General features: G+C 63.0%; 4 protein-coding genes across 4 annotated transcripts; all 4 read left to right on the forward strand.

The window, feature by feature from the left end:
• Positions 1–925: 925 nt before the first annotated feature.
• Positions 926–2,860, forward strand: LSCM1_04127 (uncharacterized protein; the record flags this gene model as incomplete). The annotated part of the gene is made up of 1 exon (XM_067321649.1): positions 926–2,860. One exon carries the CDS (start codon positions 926–928, stop codon positions 2,858–2,860), a length of 1,935 nt encoding a protein of 644 aa, XP_067177880.1.
• Positions 2,861–3,531: 671 nt separating this feature from the next.
• LSCM1_04128 (uncharacterized protein) lies at positions 3,532–4,758 on the forward strand (the record flags this gene model as incomplete). The annotated part of the gene is made up of 1 exon (XM_067321650.1): positions 3,532–4,758. One exon carries the CDS (start codon positions 3,532–3,534, stop codon positions 4,756–4,758), a length of 1,227 nt encoding a protein of 408 aa, XP_067177881.1.
• Positions 4,759–5,473: 715 nt separating this feature from the next.
• LSCM1_04129 (uncharacterized protein) lies at positions 5,474–7,477 on the forward strand (the record flags this gene model as incomplete). Its single annotated transcript, XM_067321651.1, has 1 exon — positions 5,474–7,477. The coding sequence occupies one exon, from the start codon at positions 5,474–5,476 to the stop codon at positions 7,475–7,477; it is 2,004 nt and encodes a 667-aa protein (XP_067177882.1).
• Positions 7,478–9,114: 1,637 nt separating this feature from the next.
• LSCM1_04130 (uncharacterized protein) lies at positions 9,115–18,312 on the forward strand (the record flags this gene model as incomplete). The annotated part of the gene is made up of 1 exon (XM_067321652.1): positions 9,115–18,312. One exon carries the CDS (start codon positions 9,115–9,117, stop codon positions 18,310–18,312), a length of 9,198 nt encoding a protein of 3,065 aa, XP_067177883.1.
• Between the last annotated feature and the right edge of the window lie 2,965 nt (positions 18,313–21,277).

The following is a 21,277-nucleotide window of genomic DNA, read 5'->3' on the forward strand; positions in this document are numbered from 1 at the left end:
TGCTGTTGCGGGCGTATGTACCACTGCCAACGTGTGGCTCATGAATCGATGGGAAATGCTTTACCTGTGCCGGTCGCCCAGAGATGCAGCCTTCTTTGCCCTTCTTTCATAGTCGTGTTGCCGCTCTCCACTCCGGCAACTACCAGCTGCCCCCTCCCCTCCCCCTTTTTTATATCGGGTCTTGCGGTAAACATATGGGCACACACGTGTGGATATGTCTGTCGCCCACGTCCTCTTTTTCGGCTTCGTTTGTGTGACCGCCACAGGCGCGTAGACTCCCCTCCCCCCTCCCGCCCCTTAATAGAACGCTTAGAAGCACGAACAGGGAAGTGAGAGCCACCAGGGTGTGCCCCCTTAACGCAACACAAGGCCGATGCCGGGCATGAACTACCCACCGCCGCGCGTTCTCTTCGTCTCTCCCTCCCTGTTGGTTCAGGGGTGTGATGGGTCTCACCACTTGGCGACGAGGTGCGTTGACCGCCGGTTATGCCGCGAGACTGTCGCGCGAGTGGACGCTTCGCATGCGGTGAAGAGTCGGGTGGGGGAGAAGGACCAGAGGAAAGCGGAGCGGTGGCGGCGGTGGTGTGGGCCCGTGCGCTCCTCCATAGGTGGGCAGAACAGACGCAGGGTGCTCGGCCGATGACGATGGCCGCGGCGGAACGCCCATGTGAGGAGCGCTGAGTGCATTTTCTCCTCGCACGATGCATCTCGTGCAGAGCCACTGCCCCCCCCACAGCGTCGATAGACACACAGACACACGCAGACAGACAGACATGGATACATCTCTCTGCCTGTCCCAACGTCTTCACCTTATACACACTCCGCTTTGGCCTCATCACCATCACCCTATCCCCTGCCGCCACCCCCTTCTTGCCTTACCGACGTGTGCTATTAGACCCTTCGTGCAACTCTTGTGCGAGAAACCATGTCGCGCTTCTCCATGCGGCGCTTTGTGCTAGAGAACATCGTCGCTGTGGCAGCACACTGCCCCTCCACTGCCATTGCGTCCGCCGCTGTCGCGGTCATGAAGGGCGACACGGCGCCTACGTCAGCTGCCCCAGCCTCGACCTCCCCTTCTGAGATGAGCTGGGCGCAGCGCTTGCTCGTGAAGAGTCACGTTGGCTCGGCATCCGCGCCCTTCTCGCACTTTGCGCTGGTCACGGAGGCCGAGATGGAGTGCATTCGGCGTCGCCGCCGAGAAGAAGCCGAGGAGAGCCGCATCGTCCTCGCAACATGCCCTAGTCGCTCCATACTGCGTGGCATCGGCGGCGGTGCTCTGAATGTGGCTCTCGGCTTTGTTATCTCACCACTTGTAATCCTCGCCGTTTCCCTGGAGCGTGCGCGCGTGGGCAGCGGTGTGAGTGTGCTGTGGACGGCGCCGCTCTACGGTCTCTTCTGGGGCGGCGCCTTCCTCGCCTGCGCTCAGTACGCAGCGCTGCAGCAGGTGGCCCTCAGCGCCTACTACAGCTGCATAGCGACGCCCTTGTACTACTGCGTGAACAGGCGCCCCATCGCGGATGCTGCCGCGCCGGGGTCTACTCCCGCGCCGCGCGCGCGGGCGTGGATGTGGAACGGGCTCAGCTGCTGTTTCGAAGCGCCGCAGGGACTGCCGAACGCCCGTCATAGACTCCTGCAGCTCTACGATGATGCGTCGGTGATGCGCGAGCGTGCCATGAGGCGCGCCTCCCGTCGAGACAAGGAAAAGACGAATGTCAGGTATCGCGGCAAAGTCAGGCTGAGCGGCGCCGACGGCGTCGCGGACGACGACTACTACGGGCTGCTTGGTGTACCAGCAGATGCCACACCACGGCAAATAAAAGAAGCCTACAATCAGAGGGCACTTCATATCCACCCCGACCGCAACCCGAGTCCGGATGCCGCGCAACAGTTCGACCGTGTGACGAAGGCGTACCGCATCTTGTCTAACCCGCAGAAGCGGAAGAGGTTTGACCTCGGCGGCGCAAAGGGGGTCGAGGACACCGGCGCCAAGAAGCGCGAGGCGGTTCGTGCCCTTTTCGGTGGCGAAGAGGTGCGCCGCATTGTCGGTGACGTGTTCCTTGGCAGTTTTTCACAGCGCGTAATTGACGGCCTCGACTACACCAGCGAAGAAATCGTGGTGCTGCGTCAGCGCATGTACGAGCAGTGCAGGGATGAGCTGCTAAACAACTACCTCGCACACTACGACGCCGCAGCGGCCAGCAGAAAGGCGGCGGATGCGCAGACAGGCAGCCGCAGCTGTGGGGGGGCTGGGAGCGATGGCGCGCTAGCCATGCAGCTACGCAAGATCCTCACCACTGGGCTTGCTAGAGAGGTGCTGCATACCATCGGTCATGAGTACAAACGGGTCATTGCTTATCACGACATAGAAAGGGGTCGAAGTGGCGGCAGCGATGAGGCCGGTGCGGCGACCCGAGGAGCATCACAGTCGCCGGCCAGCGATGCAGCTGCGACCTGCGCGAAGAGCGTATCTCTTCCGTCCCTTGTAGTGGCCCGCGCGTGGCTTTACCTCAAGACGGTCGGCCCGCACCGGTGGCAGGTGCGCAAGCAGAAGCTTCGGTATCTCGCGGCGGTGCGCAGCCACACCTTCAAGGACTCTGAGGCCATGGTGGATCTCGCGTGGTACACGTCTGTGCAGGAGCTGGAGGCGACAGCGTGCAACGTGGCTCTCGCACTTTTATACGACCCGCAGGTACCAGCGGCCGAGGTCGCACGTCGGCGGGATGCGCTGGAGGCGCTGGCCGACGCGTTCCTTCGTTACGGCCAGCCGTACAAAGGTGCGAGTACGGCGACCATGCGGCAACTCATGGACTCGATGCGTGAGTATCAGCAGCAGAGGCAACGCGAGAAGGACGCACAGTAGTGAGCCTTTCTTGAGGTGATTCTATCGTAGCCCACTTCGCAGACTTGCGGCCTCCGAGGGACGGACGGTGAGGCGGCCTGTGAGTCGTGCGCACGCTAATCTGGCCATATCCGGTGTGGGGAGGGTGGGGCGGCGTTGCTCGAGCAGCGTCGAGCGGTGCGTGTTTGCCGAGACACTGACTGCCTGACATGTCTCCTCTCTGCGTGCGTGTGACTGCACCCTTCGCCAGGGCTCAGCGCTCGCAAAGCGCTCTGCGTAACGTACACGACGCCCACAGGCAAGAGTGAACGCAGCAGTGGCAGCCGACAAACAGGCGCTCCATCGAGGTAGTTTTTTTTTCTGGTCAAAAGAGTGCCGGCAACGCTGCGAGTAAAGATGGCGAGAGGCGCGCGACGCATCAGCAAGAGGGTGGGGAAGGCAACCGCGGCGTCAGCGCGGTTGCTCCATGCGCACCCCCTCTCTCTTTTTTCCTAGCAAACTGTCTGCCGGATGCATGCACGGCGGACATCCCCCTGCCTTGTGCAGGGGGGCGAGGCGCGCGGCGTCGTGTGCGAAGAAGAGCAGCAACGTTGTCTTCAGACTTCGAGGCCTTCACTCTAAAGATGCCCACCCCCTCTCCTCTCCCACTTCATTTGCACAGGTACACCCGGGGCGCGCACAGGCAGCGCACAATGACCGGGGCGTCGGCTATCACAGACGACTGCCTTCAATCCCTGTTGTTTGGGGTCCCCCCGATCGGCATCGGCACCTATGAACTTCGTGGGGATGCCTGTGTGAATGCTGTACAGACCGCTCTCCAGATGGGCTATCGTCTGATCGACACCGCGGCGGCTTACCGCAACGAGGAACTCGTTGGTGAGGGCATATCCAAGAGCGGCGTGCCGCGAGCGGACCTCTTCATCGTGGTGAAAATTGCCATGAAGAATATGGGCTCTGACGACGCAGTGCGGCGTGGGATTCTCGACAGCCTTCGCAAGCTCCGCATCGACTACGCGGACTGTGTGCTCATGCACTGGCCGGGGTGCGGCGGGCTTCAACCACAAGACGCAGCAGGTCATCAGGCGGCCCGCGCGCGGTGCTGGCGCATCATGCACGAGCTGCAGGCGCAGGGAAAGGTACGCTACTGCGGCGTGTCGAACTTTCTGCCACGACACTTCAAGGAGCTAAACTGCTTCAACGACGTCGACGCTGCGCGCGTTGGGGATGAGGCTGTCGCGCACCTGCACGCGTCGACCGAGGCAGGAGCAGGAGCAGGAGAGGCAAGCAGTGCGTGCCGCCATGGGGGCGACAGCGGCGGTGTATCGCCACCGTCGCCCTCGGCGTCATGGACGCCGGCGTTTGCAGCGCCTATCCTTAATCAAATTGAACTGCATCCTCTCTGCATTCAGCGCGGTGTGGACACGTATTGTCGCAGGCTTCATGGTATGCTGCTGCAGCAGTACTCCCCCCTCGGAAAGGGTGACGCACGCCTCTTGGAGCACCCACGACTGCTTCAGGTGCACGCGAAGTACTTCCCCTACGAAAGCAGTTCAAACGACTCCTCATCTTCAGCGCCAGCGGCCTCGTCTGCGGCCGTCAAGTTGTACTCGGTGGTGGACATAATCCTCATGTGGGGCCTCGCGCAGGGCTACTGCACGCTCGTCCGGAGTCACAAGCCGGCGCACCTTCGCGCCAACTTGGATGCTGCCCGTGACTACTTCGCTTCCGTGAAGGCACTCGGGAAGGGAACGGGTGGCGGCGGCGGCGGCGGCGCTGATAAGTCCCGGGTTTCGGCTGGCACGGCGCGCCCGCTACTGACAGCGGAGCAAATTGATGTTATTCGGAACCTTCGCACACACATTGGTGAGGAGGATCAGCGCGACATGCATTTCTGCTGGTATAGCGCACAGATCGCTTGACTTGCTACCCTACTGTGGTCGTGCCTCCGCGGGGTGACGTCGGTACTGTCAAGCCGGCGCCCACCTCTCCCGTGGCAACGGCGCGCATTCTTAGTTATGCTTCGCTCCCCCTCTTTCCCTTCTCTCCATGGCGACCCTTTCCGAGGCTGACGCAGTCGGTTCCTTGATGGCACCATCGCAGGAGCGTGCGCCGACGCGCTGAGCTGGCTCTCCGCTTGGCTCCGTCTGCCTCTAGCTCCACCACGCCTCTGGCGCCTTTAGCTGCTCCTTTTCACCGCACACTGTCGCCCTGCTACGGTGGTTCCGCCGGGGAGGTCCTTTGGTCTTTGGCATTTCAGCTCGGCAACGGTGCGGAAAAGCCTCATGCCCTCTTTTGCCGGCATTCTCACACTCCCTTCCCATCCATCCTCCCTCCTCCCCCCCTCGTCATCTCCTCGCGCCCCTCTTCACTTCTGCCTGCCACTTCTACCCACATCCTTTGCTTCTCTTGCCTGCCTGCACGCGGTGCCCTGCAGGAATTGAGATCAGCAGCGACCCTCCTCCCCTCCTCCCCCTTACCCCTTTTTCCACACCCCCTCCCGTCGAGCGTACTGCGCACGCTCAGCGACACGTTCACATCGTGCTCCTGGCGCCGGCTACGCTCTCCCGCGGTGCGTTCCTGGGTGCTCTCGCCTTCTTCTTCTCACCTTTGCCCCATTTCCTGCCAACCGCAGCAATGCCATCCATCAGCATCAGCAGCACCAACGACGTCACCTCAACGGCGGTGTCAGACACGAGCGGCTCCTTTGCCGCATCCACTGAGGCAAAGGGCACTGCGAATGTGCTCACCACCGATGCCATCATCCGCGAGTGCATCAAGCAAGGCTTCTATCGAAACCCTATCTGCAACGAGAAGCTGTACCTGCACAATCGCGGCTACGACAGCATTGCCCCCACCGCCTTCGAGCCCTACACAGATGTAAAGGTGCTCTGGCTGGAGGGGAATGGGCTCTCGGTGTTGCCGTGCGGCGATGGCTATACGCAGGTGTGCCTGCCAGTGCGTATGGACCCGTTTGCGGCGGAGCTGGAGGGCGCCGAGACCGGGCTAGTCGAAGAAGGGGCAGTACTAGCTGAGTCTTCCGTGCAGCACGTCGACCCCAACGCCCAGCCAACGCCCCGCCAGAACGCATCCTCGCCAAAAAGTGCTGCTGAGGGTGCGCCCTCGCTTCCGCTGACAACCGATGTGCCGGAGGAGGAACGCGACGCTTTCAGCTCGCTGTACCCAACTGTTCGCCAGCTGTACCTCCACAACAACCTCTTTCGGCGCATGCCTGACCTCTCGCGCTTCGAGAGGCTCGACGCGGTGAATCTGTCGGGCAATTTCTTCACCACGGTAGAGTCGCACTGCCCTTACTACGACGCCGCTGTGCGCCGGCATCGCGCCAGCGAGATGTCGGACGGCGCGTCGCCGACGTCGACGTTTGCCTCTGGTGTGCGCCGCTCACCGTCCAAGAGCCTGCAGCGCGAGCAAGAGCAGCAGCGTCAGCAGCTGTCGCATGACCCTTACAGCACAGATGATACTGCACCTCCAGCGGAACTGACGATGATCGCTTCACCTGCAGACGCTAAGTGGGAGCGTGCCCTGCAGCTGGAGCGCTGTCGTCACCTCGCCGACGTCTTCTCGATCTTCTGCAAGCATAGCCCGCTGCCAGAGAGGGACGCGGTGGAGGAGACAACCGCGGAGGAGCAGCAGCGCAGAGCCCTACCGTCTTTCCTCAAACAGCCTCTGGCGCCGGCATCGGAGCACCGTAACCCGTGCAGCTCGCTGCGCTGTCTCAGCCTCGCTGGCAACCGCCTGGAAAACTTTGAGGACTGCCTCGGGCTTCTCTGCTACCACTCGCTGGCGGTGCTGGACCTCAGTCACAACAATATCTCAGACGGCGAGGCTCTGCTGCTGATCCTCGAGCGCCTGCCACGCCTGCAGTCCCTCAAGCTTTCCGGCAATCCGCTCGTCCGCTCGCTGCCGCGCTACCGTAAGCGTGTCCTCTCGCGGTGCAAAGGTCTGCTTCACTTGGACGACCGCCCAGTCTTCACAGAGGAGCGCCGAATCGTCACGGCGTGGGCTATCGGCGGTGAAGACGGAGAGGAGAAGGAGCGGCAGGCGATTCAGCACGAGAGGGCCGCGGCGGAGAAGAAGCGGCTGGAGGACTTTCGCCGCCTGCTCTCGCGCCATCAGTGCAGCGGTAGTGCCGAGGCGCCTCACGCGGACTACCTAGACGCCATTACAACGGCGGCAGCTCTAGCCGCAGCAGCCGACAGCCGCGACTGCAGCATCGCCGGTGGAGTCTCCAGAACGCCTCGGCAGCGACGCGGCCGTCCCTCGACATTCGACCCCGACTCCTCCTCGACCAGCTCAGAAAGCGAGGACGGCGCCGATGCCAACAGCTGCGGTGGCAGCGGCGCAGGCGGAGGGTCAGCCGCCGCGATGACAGAAAGGCCGTACGGCAGCCATATTGTTGCGCAAGACGGCACCTCGGCGGCCGCACCGGAAAGGATTGCGAGCCAGCACGACAACAAGCCACCGAGAGCCACCCCCAACTCACCATCGGCGCAACGGCAGCAACAGCAGCGTGTGCTGAGTTCGAACCAGCGTGTCGAAGCGGTGGCTCCGGTCGCTGCAGGTGGAGGTGTCGCCGGCGATAACGATGAGGGCGACATTTTTATTCCGAGAGCGGCGTGAAGGGGAAGAAGAGCTGGACGAAGGCGAGGGAGAGAGGAAGGGGAGGCAAGAAAGACAGTTACTCGTGTTGAGTGGAGGTGTCTTGCTGGTGTCTAGTGTGGTGGTGCTTCTGCTGGCCGGTGTGCCACCTTATCGGCAGCCGCCGACCTTGCAACTGACCGAGATGCTCAGTAACACCGTCAGTGCCGCTCTCCCGTTTGCTCCCTCTTCATCCACTTCACTCGACTCCCCCCCGCCGTTTTTCATCGCCACACACGCAACCTCTACTGTCCGTCTTCTTGGCTTTCGGACGTCTGTGCTCCGTGAAGCGGTTCGAGGTAGAGCGTGAGTATCAGCAGTCTGGTGAGCGTGGGCGGCAAGCTCATGGCACGGCTCTTGGCTGCTCGCCGCTCCCCTCCTCCGTACTTCAGCGTCGAGCCGTAGGTGCATGCGGAAAAGGCAAACAGCGTTCTCCCCGTCACAGAAGCCGCACATTCATGGGCACAGGCGCATGCGCATGAGCTGCCCCGATGCATCGTACCCCCTCCCTTCCGCCATTCGGCTCCCTCCTCAACCCTTTCCGCTTTGCTTTGCGGCTTCTTCCGTCTTCAGATGTACACGCATCGCGGGAAGGAGGGCGAGCCGTGTGACCGGTGCTTCTCCGCGTTTCTTCAGGTCTGCGCATTACATCAACAAGGGCACGCTGCGTACCCGTCGGGGAAAGGTGTAAGTCCCGCACTCACAGGTGCACCTGTGCACAGACGCATGCGTTTATGCTTCCTCGACGAGGCATACTATCACGTCTCGCGCGCCTGCGGGGAGGAAAGCCAATCGAAACGGGAGCAGGGAGGAGAGTCGCGCAGCTGCACACCGCACCACCGCCCAGGCACAGTTGCTTTTTCTTCCCTCCCCCCACCCCCACACTGATACCCCAGCCTGAGTAGGTGAAGGAGTTCGGGAGGAGGGGGGTGGAAGCACCTCCGGCACCTCCTTCAGTCTAAGGCTGCTCCGCCGCGTGAGGACGGCAAGCCGACTCACTCTCTCTCTCTGGACTCTTCTCTTCCTGCCCCCATACGCGGATCGTGCAGCGTAGCCACCACCACCACCCCTCCCTCACACCCGCACCCCCTCCCACCCCCACCCCTCACACATACACACACCCATACCGAATCCCTGCGCACACAAGCTTTCGCATTAACTTCCGCCCACACGCGCAGACACGTTGCCGTCAGCGACGACCTCGGCCAGCCTCACCGGAAAGGGGGGCCCGACTGCGTAGAAAGTGGCATCTTACCCAGAGGAAGAAAAAAAGAAAACGCGCAGAGAAGCAGGCAGATAGGCGATCGCGCACGGGGATGACACCAACGCGGTCCTGTACCGCGTTTTAACCGTCAAACAGTTCTTCGATCGTCGCCCATAGAGCAGAAAACTTCTTTGCGCAGATCCTCTCCTTCCTTCTCCACGTGCGGACCCTGGCGTATGCGCACGCGCCGCACCCCCAAATCACCCTTCTCCACATCGGTGCATGCAGCCGTCCTCCCCTCTGGCGCCCACTGCACACGAGCGCCTTCCAAAGGCGGCATTGCCGTTTCACCCATTCGTTCTGCTGCCACTTTTGGTGGCGCCCTCATCCCCCGCACTCGCACTCAGCCGTCTCCATGGCGGGCCGCCAGCAGCCTCTCCCGTTTCTCACAATGGCCATCGATGCTGAGCCGTCGAGCTTGGCAGCGCGCCAAAATCGCCCGCTCGATTTGAGTGGGCTGCAACCCAGAAGCTGCGGCGTGCACGATCGTTGTGGAAAGAGTAGAAATGCAGAGGAGGATGCGCAGACGACTTGCGAGCCGCACGAGCCCTTTCAACACCGTGAGGAAGCACGTGCAGGCGGCATGCCTCTCCCCTCCACGACGACACGCACCGGCTCCGTCTGCCTCGTCTCCTTCACGGGCTTCCGCGACGAGGACGAGTGGCGAGAAGATGGCAATGGCGGCGACGGTGCGCCGCACCAGCCCTCTCTGCACGGGGCAGGCAGTCATGCGGCACCTTGTGCGAGATCGCTCTCAGCCTACGAGAAGATGGCCGCCGCCTTGCCAGGAGTACAGGTGGAATCGAAGCTGACGAGCTCAACAACCGTGCTGGTGGCGCGACGCGGGCTCACACTGAAGCGGCTACTCGCCGCTCGCCAAGGAATACCGGTGGTGCTGCCGCGGTGGGTGGAGATGGGCTGCCCAACACTGTCCGTCGGCGGCGGCGCTTGTGGCGCCACCGCGGCAGCCTCTGCCTTGCCTTATGATTTTTTTGCTGTGCCGTGGCTGCACGGATACGTCTTCTCGACGACCGGGCTATTGCCGTCGGAGAAGACCGCGATAGAGAGCGTGTGCGCCGCTCACGGGGCGGTTCTCGACCCCTGTCTCACGTACAAGTGTGATGTGCTGCTTACCAGCACCGAGTGCGTGCAGGCATTGCAGCGGCTTCTCAGTGCTGACGAAGTCGGCGATGCGGCGCGAAGAGGGCGTCATCAGCATCAGTGCCGCGCAGAGGTCCAGCGCACAGATACTGGGCGTATAGAGTGCTTTGGCGCGGAAATGGCGGCGCCTAGCCATGGCAGAAGTGTGTCTCACGCAGCGTGGCTCACCGACAAGCTGCGCTTCGCGCTCGAGCTGGACGTCCCGGTGGTGGACTACGTCAAGCTGTTCGCGATGCTGCGCCTCGATCGCCTGCCACCTGCGACGTGGATCCCCGGCAAAGGCAGGTCGCTGCCCAAGCCGGGCTCGAAGATGCACCATCGATCCGACGACGACGCTGAGGGCCACAATCGCCAGTACGCAGACGCGCTCAAAGGCAGCGACTTCGATTCTATCGTGGATGTGTGCCGCGTGGGTGCGCCAACTGGGGGCAGCCCTGAATGGGCGCGCATCCTCTCCGTCTTCATGAATGTGGGTGAGGCGCGGCTGACAGGCAGAAGCGGTCTGCAACGCGGCGGGAGCGTGGCAGAAGGCGGAAGAATAGGCACAAGGTCCTCCACCCCGCCCGATAATATCGCCCTTCGGGACTGCTCGCTGCAGTCGTCCTCGTCGTCCTTCACGGATTCTGCTTCGACAGTGTCCGACCCAGATGTGTGGGAGGATTTGCTGAGCTGCGCGTTGGCGCCGCCCCTCGGCGACCAGCGGCTTCGGCGCGCCGGTGCATGCCCAGGCGTTTGCAGCACGGTGGGCGCGACCACTGCTGCTCTGCCGCCACCCTCCCAGTTCCTATTCGACAGACAAGCCATGAACACCGCAGAGGTGGAAGACCTCGCTGATGCAGAACAAGAGGTGTCCACGTTGCACGTTTCACTCCCCGACTACTACAGTGCAACAGCGCAGCCTGCGCTTGCTCCACATGCCCCACTCCAGTGGGACTACGCTCGCGAGGAGATGTCGGAGGCGACGGAGGATGCCGACGAGGGCATCGCTGCCGTGGACCCGTCACCTCGGTTATCCACCAATGCCCTCCTTCACGGCGAGCCGGCGTCAAAACGTCAGTCGATTCGCACGGACACGCCGTCGGCACGTGCGCAGCGTGACGAGCCAGTATACGCAAAGCTGAGGCAGACCACTTTTGCGTGCGACGCCGCGCCTCGCGGCCCGGGGGGGTTGCTGCCACCACCCCATCCTGCGGCTCCTCCAGACTATCCAGCGACAGCCCTATCGCCGACAAGAGGAGGTCGAGGCGCACTCCTGGCTGAAACGCAGGTGCTGGTAGAGTCCTGCGTGGGGGCAGACGCACTGGAGCTGGCGCTGGCTCAGCGGCACGACGCGTGCGAGCCGGGAGCGCTCCGCGCCTCCGCAACACGTCACGCCTTGCCGCTGCTGGCCATGCATCCGCCGTACCTCACAATATGCGTGCTTGGGTGCACTGAGTTGGAGCTGCGCAAGACAGTTCAGTGGTCGGCACAGTGCCGGATGCTGCGCTCTCCAGTGCCAACGCCTACCACCGATCTCGTTCTTCTGGGTAGCCGCGTACTGACGAAGAAGCGGCGCACTGTACGCACCGCCTTTGATTCCGAAGACAAGAACCAGCAGCAGCAGCAGCGACCTTCATGCCACCTTGGTGCCTTGCCAGATGGGGGCAGCGGCGAAACTCGAGACCGTCCTGACCAGCCTGGGCGTGATGGGGTGGTGGCCATACGGTACTGGGAGATGGACGCTGTGGTGGCGCGGACGCTGGCGGATGTCTGCGGTATTCCGCTGAGCCGTGTGCTACCGCTCAAGTGGCTCCAGGACGCAGCGTCCGACGTTCAAAGGACCTGCGAAGCGGCGAAGCTCCAGACAGAACCGAAAGCAGTGCACCGAAGCGCCGCGCATACTCTGAGTGAGGATGGCGGAGAGGACAGCACCTGCAACCCTTGGGCGGCAGCCGACACGCCACTAGACGAGCTCGGCGGACCGCTTAAGAGTGACCTCGCTGCTGCTGGTACCGCAGCAGCAGCAGCAGCAGCAGGGAGTGAGACAAACGCAGCGCCGTCGCAGCAGCGGCAGCCGTTTCACCCGCTTCCGCCTTTCTCGCCAGATCAACTACCGGATGTGTCGGACCCCAAGTACTACATACGCGTGCGGTGGGGATCCGCTGCTTCGTGGGCAGGCAGTGCCACCCCTGCAGCTGTGCAGAGGCCCCGGGACACTTCAGCGGAAGGTGCCTTCGTGGAAGTGCGGGCCCCCAGATCGACAAAGCACCGCGGTATGCAGGAGAGCGCGCAACGGGTAATGGGCGACTCTGCAAGGCAGCTGGCGTCGGTCTGCGCACCATCGCTCACCGGAAAGGAGACGAATAACGCTGACAGCGCCCCTGCCGTGGAGGGCGCCTCATTGAAGACGACGACATCTTTACCAGTGGCGGCGGGTACCGAAGCCGATGGGTCTCGCGCTCATGTGCACGTGCAGCCGTGCAAGGGGAGCTCCAACATGGAGGATGAGCAGCAATCGTACGTGGAGGCGTTGGCAACAGCAGAGCGTCGCTTTAAACAACTCGTCACGCTCTTCCGTGTCCCGGGCGACGATAACGATACACGGGGAAGTGTCGGCGCTGCTGAGCAGGACTACCAAGGACGCTCGAGAGCGCTCGAGGCGTGCTATTTCTGCTGCGTGGAAGGCGAGTACGCACGCGTCGATTGGGCTGTGATACGTGGCCTCATCCGCTACAGCGGCGGCCGAGCAGAGAAGCGAACAGCAGACGACTGGCAAGCTCTTTTGCAACAGCAGCAGCAGCAACCGTCAGTTTCCGCAAATACTGCCATCGGTGACGCGCAGATTGCGCACCAAGAGCAGAACTTGGCGCGTGCGCTGCGCCGAAGCGTCGAGTACGTCAAGCTCCACCAAAAGTTCCTTCGAGTGATGCGCAGTGTTGAGGGTACCGGCGAGTCCAGTTATCAGACTCGTGCTGGCGTGGACTCCGGGGGCGCCGACCCTGCGGGTACACGCGCCGACGCGGATGAGGAGAGCGCGGCGGAGCTGGCCCGTCTGACGGCAAAGATGCAGCGCGTGTCCCACCTATGTCAGCAGGCACCGGCGCTCTATCTATTTCCGCACAGCTTTCAGCGCGCAACTGCAGACGAGAGGGGCCTCTCTGTCGCTCCTGATGCAGGAATGCGATGCAAGAAGGCCTTGCCAGGCCGCGCAGGAGTGGGTGCAGTGTCGGCCTACAAGCACTCTCACCCCCTTCAACGCCTCCCTGCCGTGACGATGGACTACGTGCTTGCATGCATCGCTGTTGGCCGCTGCCTCGACCCGCACAGCTGCTTCCTCTTTGACACCTCTATTCCCAGCTCGCCGGACATGCGTCTCTTCCATCACCACCAGCGGGGAGGCGGTAGCGCATCATCGCAGAACATCAAGGCGCGCCCCACGGGGCCTCGCCATGGCCACGGCGCTACGGGGAGCATCGAGGCGGAAGGCAGCGGTGGCGAAACAGAGAAGCGGCCGCGGGCGAATACTGTAAGCGCTGGCCACGGCTGTGTTGGCCGAGGAGCGGCACCACTGTGCAGACCTGCGCTTTCAAACTGGGTGCTGGAGCGCCGTTACAGCAAGACCGACTCGGTGGGGGTGTGTATATCGGTTCTATGGAGGCTTCCGACATCAGCGCCTGCGGAAGGCGAGCAGTGCTGGTCACGCGTGGACACGCTCCCTTCACCACGGACGGCGGCCGCCGCAGAGCGTTGCCTCACCCCAGATGCATCGGTGGTGCCGCTGCTCCGCGTACTCCTCCTGGGGCTTCGCAACGCAGCCGAGGCCTTGGGCGGCCATGTCATGGACACCTTCTCACCGTCGGCCGTCACCCATGTCGTGTCGGTGGACGTCGGCGGCATTGTCTCTGGCACCCTCCGCGACGCGTTCGCAAGCGACGCGGAGGAGAAAATGGGCGCCGAGGCCGGCAGCAGTGACGGCAGCAGCCCCTTCCCGTATTGGCCAGCGGAGGGCATCGAGTGCATCGTGCGCTGCGCCGCGCGTGACGAGGTGTCGCTAGTGAGTCTTGATTGGTTGGCGGCGTGTGTTGAGTACGGCGTGTTCGTTGAGGAGGCGGCCTACGCGCCACCGCCTGAACTGCGCGCTCTCGTGGAAGCAGAGGCGCAGAGAGCCGCGGTTGTATCCGCGCAGGCCGCACGCAAAAAGCAGCAGCAGCGGCGGCAACCACGCCAGCCCAGAAGCCGTTGCGACTTCAGCGAGCGCGGTGGCCGTTTAGCCGCGCCCCCTGATGTCCATCCAGCGCCGCCCAGCTCGCTGGCGTCGCATGAGGCTCGCCTTGCCTTTCCCCTTGAGGAGCACCGAAAGCGGGTCGACACCTGGACCTGCGCCTCGTCGGAGGCAGCGACGCCACACAAACGGTGGCCACTGCAGGTCCTGGGCGACGGCGCACCTCCTGGCAGAGACAACAAAGGAAGAGAACAACGCGAGGAGTGCCGCACACCAGTTCGGCGGTGCGCCCCCACTGCGTCGGCAACGCTGTGCGACAGTTGCGTGGAGCCATGCACGCCTCCCATCAGAAAAGAATCAGCCCCAGAGCGCGCTGCGCAGCGCCTTCAAGAGCCTCTGCCGCCACAGCCCCTCTCCTCACCAGTGCCGCCGCCACCGCAGCCGCTGTCGAGCCCCAACTTGGAATCGTCATGGACGGACTTTCGTGCTCGCAGTGCCGGAACTCCGCCTGCCGGTTATCGTAATCGCCGCCTTCAGCATCGCAGTCGCTCTTTACTCTCTGCATCGCAGCACAACACTCGATCACTGCGTGAGCAACAGGATGCGGACGCATACGTGGAGCATCTTGGCGATCTCTTCAATTTCGTCTCTCCAGGATCCACACCGTTGCCGTCCTCGGCGCGCCGCTTGCGCGAGCACTCAACCGCGACGCTCGCTGCCACGGACGCCGTCACTCCGCAACGGCTGGACAGTCCCCTCACAGAATGCAATCGCTCGCAGTCGCGCCCGCCCATGGTGTCCACTGCGTATGGGGGACCGCAACCGCACAGCGGCATCGCTCTCGGACGCGACGCCTGCAGCACGCCATCGTCGCAGCGCACGCAGGTGCTCGCAGCATCACCAACGGAAGAAATCCCGAAGATGACCGCAGCAGGGACGAAAGATTCTACGTTAGGCCCTAGCGATCTGCTGTCAACGCCGCGACGTCGCACACTGCGCGGCGCTGCTGCTATCACTGCCGCCCTCACCTCCTCAGCTAGCAAGATTACGACCCTTTCAAGCCCCGACAAGCAGCGTCGACGCATCGAGGAGGTCGACGTCGCCGTGAACGACTCTGTGGCGGACTCCCGGACGCGGGTGCCATTGCCAGGAACTGTGCATGCCCTTTGTGCAGTAGGTTCTGCTGCGCCAGATGCGGGTGCAATGCCTCCGCCGCTCCTCGCCCTGCCCAACCTGCTGGGCGGAAGTACCGACTTGAGTGGTGACGGCACCGCCAATGAAAAGGCCGTCGGCCTCAGCATCACCCACGCTAGCTCTGAGGAGGTCGATGGCTACGAGCAGCACCTCCTGGGGGGTCGCTGTACGACGAGTCTCCTCGCTTCTCAAACGCAGGACGCGCTCGGCGAAGGGGGTGAGCGCAGGGCAAGGGGTACGCTTAATGGGACTGCGCAGCAAAATAGGGCGAGCAAGCGAAGTCGGGTAGGTGGAGGGCCGCAAGACGGCAGTCATGTGCGCAGCAAGTTGGCGCTGGGCGCGCCGCAGCTGAGTTCGCCAGCTGCCGTCGCGTGGACACACGATGTTATTCCTGACCCTCGAGAGGAGCAGTGGCAGCCTCAAGATATCGCGGTGGTCGAGTGCGTAGACGCAGAGGCCATAGACGGCGATGTGCTCGAGCCCGCCTCCTTTGTGGCAGCAACAGCCGAGGAGTACGGGCCGACTCCCGCTGCAATGGCAGAGACCGCCGTTGGGGAAAGCGAATGTAAGGGTGCAGCGGCCGTCCTGCCGGCCGGCGAACGGGAAGAGGTACGGTGTGGGGAAGACACGAAAGCGGTGTCTTCTGCTCCATGTGCGACTGGCGCAGCCCACGGGCCGCCCGTTCTCGCCCCACCCACGACAGCAGAGGCAGCCACACTGTTGAAGCGCAAAAGTGCGCAGCCTCGTTCGGAGTCGTGCACCGCGCCACGGCAGCCCTCCCCGACTCCGTATCCGCCGCCGTCGTCGCCGACGCCGGCGATGGATGAGGATGGAAGAGTGGGCAGTTTCGCGAAGGCGACGGAGGAAGAGCAGCGGTGCGGTATGCCATGCGCGCGCGCCGCGAGCAACGCGACGCCGCCTTCTCCGTGGTCCCGACACCGGCCGCTGAGTCTGTCGCGTCGCCCCTCACGCTCACCTCCGCCGGTACCGGCACTCGGGCCCGCGAAGCCGACTGCTCTCGCCATCGACATCGTTCCTCGCACGTCAGCAGTGACGTCGAGCGCAGTGGAGTGTTTGCGCCTTTATGTACTGCATGACTTGCCGCACCGAGTAGCGCGTGTGCGTCGATGCGAAGAGGCTCTCCAACTCCTCATGCGCCGCCGACGCGGCGTCGAACCGAAACCGTACGCCGGCGGAGTGTCGCCCGTGAAAGGTGACGGCCACGGCAGTGACGCCCATGCTTCCTCTGGCTCGCCTTCACTCACCACGAATCCGCAGCCTGCGCCCCCTCTCTCCTTTGTCGCCCGCTGTGAGGACGCGAACGTACTCGTGGCGCACGAAGTCAACCTCCGCGAAAGCGTCCTCCTGGCGGTAGTGGCGGGGTGCTGGGTAGTGCAGCCGGGATTCCTAGAATGCGCAGCCGCTGTCCTCGACGGCGCCTGCTGGGATGACGGCAGCAACAGCACTGACCTGACGGGGGGCCGATGGCCTACCCTGCAGCTGCAGTCGCCACGGCACTCAACGTTCGGGCCGGCAGCGGCGACAGCGTCTGCGGTCTGTTTGATGCGTCTGCGCGAGGCCTTGCCCATATACGAGTGGACAGCGGAGGCGCTGCCGCGTGCCCTGGAATCGGAGTGTCCTCCGCCAAACGACACGGTGCCCCCGGTGCAGCGTGCTCTGGTGCAGCAGTGCCGCTTGCAGCGCCAGGTGCGTGAGCGGGCAGCGGTTGGCAGCATTACGGGTGGGTCTGCGGGGCAGCGGCCCGCCACTGGCCAGCTACATCGACGTGCCTTTGAAGGTGGCAGCTTTCTTCTCCTGTCCCGCCCTTTCCTTGAGACGGGGGCTCCAGTGGGTGAAACGGAAGGAGTGAAGGCGGATGTGGAAGATGCGGGGAGCTGCCGCACGTCGTCTCGGGTGCGCGCCATCGCGCGCATCTTGGAGAGCGGCGGTGGACATGTCTGCTATTGTGTGCAGGTCGGCTGCACAGTAGCATATGTGGAGAAGGTGGATGAAGTCAGCGAAACTGTCGCCACATCCGCTCGCGCTGCGCTTGTAGAGGAGCCACCACTGCAGTGCTGCGTGCGCGCGTCATTACCGTGCGGGCAGTGGCGTCAGCTGCGCCGGCGCAGTCTCGCCCTCACTCTCTCATCCCCGGTGACGGACGCGGTGCTCTACCGTGACCTGCTGTGGCTCATCTGCCACCAGGTACGCCGAGAACCTTTGGAGACGCTATTTGTGTTGCTCGATGCAAGCCTCCTAGACATGGATACAGACAACGACCACGGCGCAACGACCGTACATGTGACAGCGGGGTCGCATACAGCTGTCCACCGTTGTGTTTCCTCTGAGGCGCGTCGCAACGGGAAAGAGACAGGCAGCGCAGAAGTGCTGACCACGCTGGCGTCCTTCGAGGACGACTGTGCTTCAAAGAAGCGACGGACAGAGGCCGCCGAACGGCCCAATGGCACCCAGCCATACCCAACGTCGGCATCAGCGGTGGCGGCCGCCGCAGCCGGCGATGTCGCGTCTTACAGAACTTGCACGGTAGCAGCGTGGCTCTCTAGCTGGCTGCTCCTCTCTCCAGACGACGGCAGTCGTTCAGTAGCGGTCGATGAAGCGCTACCGTGTGCCCCCTGCTATGCACCGGTGGCTGCAGAAGCTATGCGAGCCCATTTTTGTGCATGCTGTACGGCGGTGCGCACGCCAAGTACCGCCCCTGGGCCCTCCAATGTGACGGGTGTTCCGTTCCCAGTCCCCTCGGTGGAGGAGGTTTGTCAGGCGTGCGCGGGTGTGGACGGTCGCGCGGAGGCCGAGTCGACGGCGTCTGCGGGCCGTGGTCGTGTTCGCCGTATTGAATTTCGAAGCGCGGGCTGGGTCGGTGCGTGTGTTGCTGCCGGTGGGGCTGCCGCGATGGCCACCTCGACAGACGCCTGGATGCGGGCGGGCGAGGCGCACACCCTCTTGGGCGTCCTCTTCCTCGAGTGCATGCCGCTGTGATTCGGGCGAAGTGAGGTGCACACACACACACGTGCATCTCCGCGTTTATTTTCAGCGGGGACTATTCGTTTCTTCTCAGATTGGGTCGCATCTGAGCGCTGCACCCCCTCACGTAACTCCTTCTCCCTCACGGCCGCCGCTCCCACGATCTGCGCACCTGCGCGGACGCCGGGTGAGGCGCATCTATGCGCTTGCCTTCTGCCTGTGGGCGATGGACTCATCCGCCCGCGCGCACACTCACGCCTTTTATCTGTGAGGGCGTCTGCCACATCCTGCATGATGGCGCCATGCTTTCCTATGGCCATCTTTTTCGCCAGTACCCCCCTCCCCCTGCTCTCTGTTTCTCCTCCACAACAACGCTCTTTGCTGCCTTCCTGTACGATTTCTCTTCCCTTCTGCTCCGCCGCTGTGCCCACGTCAACCGGTCACGCGCGTATGCGGAGGCCACTTCTCGTTCATCCGCGACGTCACACACATATATATATATTCATCCCAGTTGAACGCTCTCCCTTTCCCCTCCCTCCCCTCCACCCTTGTCAGAGTCAAGTTGTCGCTACTGTCGTCGTGGTCTAGACGCGCTCACATACGTCACCCTTCTATACGCGGCGTCAAGCGATACCCACCCCTACGAACACACCGCACTGCGCAGCGGACACCGGGCGTTCACCCCCCACGCGTGCACCTCCGCCCCCTCCCCCGCCTCTGACTCCTGTTTCCCCTCTCGTAAAGAACGCCGCGGATCCTGCGCGCCCCGCTTTTCATCATGTCTTCCACGAACGCCATTGGCATCGACCTCGGCACGACGTACTCGTGCGTCGGCGTCTTCAAGAACGAAATGGTGGAGATCATTGCTAACGACCAGGGCAACCGCACGACGCCGTCGTATGTGGCCTTCACCGAGACGGAGCGCCTGATCGGCGACGCCGCGAAGAACCAGGTGGCGATGAACCCGCACAACACGGTATTCGACGCGAAGCGCATGATCGGCCGCAAGTTTGACGACCCCGACCTTCAGTCGGACATGAAGCACTGGCCATTCAAGGTGACCGTGAAAGACGGCAAACCGGTCATCAGCGTCGAGTACCAGGGCCAGTCCAGGACCTTTTTCCCAGAAGAGATCTCCGCTATGGTGCTGCAGAAGATGAAGGAGACGGCGGAGGCCTACCTCGGCACCACCGTGAAGAACGCCGTCATCACTGTCCCGGCATACTTCAACGACTCGCAGCGCCAGGCGACAAAGGATGCCGGCTCCATTGCCGGCCTCAACGTGCTGCGCATCATCAACGAGCCCACCGCCGCTGCGATTGCATATGGCATGGACCGCAAGGCAGACAAAGGTGAGAAGAACGTGCTCATCTTCGACCTTGGCGGCGGCACCTTTGATGTGACGCTGCTGACCATTGAGTCTGGCGTGTTCGAGGTGAAGGCGACCGCGGGCGACACGCACCTCGGTGGCGAGGACTTCGACAACCGCCTCGTCGACTACTTCGCCACGGAGATGAAGACGCGTTGCGGCAAGGACTGCCGCGCCAACGCCCGCGCCACGCGCCGCCTGCGCACGGCGTGCGAGCGCGTGAAGCGCACGCTGTCGAGCTCCACGACGGCAAACATCGAGATCGACGCGCTATACGAGGGCCACGACTTTTTCTCGAAAATCACACGCGCGCGCTTCGAGGAGATGTGCCGCGATCAGTTTGAGAAGTGCCTGGAGCCAGTAAAGAAGGTGCTGGCAGACGCGGACATGAAACCTCAGGATGTGCACGACGTTGTCCTCGTTGGAGGATCAACACGGATCCCGAAGATCCAGCAGATGGTCTCGCAGTTCTTCGGTGGCAAAGAGCTCAACCGGTCTATCAACCCCGATGAGGCGGTCGCGTACGGCGCGGCGGTGCAGGCGCACATTCTCGCCGGTGGTCAGTCCTCTAAAACGGATGGGCTGCTGCTGCTCGATGTGACACCGCTCTCGCTCGGTGTGGAGACTGCCGGCGGCGTCATGTCTGTGCTCATCCCGCGCAACTCGACGATGCCGGTGCAGAAGACTCAGACGTACTCGAACAACGCCGACAACCAGCGAAACGTGGAGATCAAGGTGTACGAAGGCGAGCGCCCGCTCGTCTCGCAGTGCCAGTGCCTCGGTACGTTCACGCTGACCGACATCCCGCCCATGCCGCGAGGCAAGGCGCGCATCAACGTCACTTTCGACGTGAACACGGACGGCATCCTCGTCGTGAGCGCCGTGGAGGAGTCTGGTGGCCGCAAGGAGGCTATCACGATCAAAAATGACATGGGCCGCCTGAGTAAAGAGCAAATTGAGAAGATGGTGCAGGAGGCAGAGAGGTTCGCGAAGGAGGACAGGGCGAACAGCGAGCGTGTGGAGGCCCGCAACATGCTGGAGAACTACATCTTCTCCATGCGCGCCACTCTGGAGGATCCGGATTTACAGAGCGGGGTCAGTTCAGAGGACCGGCAGAAAATACACGCCGCCGTCGGCTGTGCTGCGGAGTGGCTCGACAGCCACCCGGAGGCGAACAAGGACGAGTACATGGAGCAGACAAAGAGGATCGAGAACATTGCGCACCCAATCCTGTCGGAGTACTACAAAAAGCGTGTCATGGAGGCCCCCCCGAGCGCTGGGTCGGCGTCGGCGCAGGAGACTGGCAGTGCCGCCCCAGGTGCAGGGCCCCACTCCGAAGACGTGGACTGATACGGCTGGAACGAGCGGCGCACGAGAGGGTGAAAGGATAGAGCGAAGAAAGTGGAGACGGAGAAGTATTTGCGCTGGATCGCGGTGCGGGGTGTGCGCCCCCTTTGCGAGCACCTTCTTGCGCACTGCCCTCCCCCTCCCCCACCCTCTTTTCCTTTAACTCGGGCTCTGTCTACGTATTTGTGTCTTTCCTCGTCTCGTCACCTCCATAGACTCACACACACACAGAGAGAGAGACGCGGTAACGCTTCGGTGTTGGCC

The sequence above is a fragment of the Leishmania martiniquensis genome, chromosome 26 (genome assembly GCF_017916325.1).
Source record: "Leishmania martiniquensis isolate LSCM1 chromosome 26, whole genome shotgun sequence".
NCBI classification, from domain to species: Eukaryota; Euglenozoa; class Kinetoplastea; order Trypanosomatida; family Trypanosomatidae; genus Leishmania; species Leishmania martiniquensis.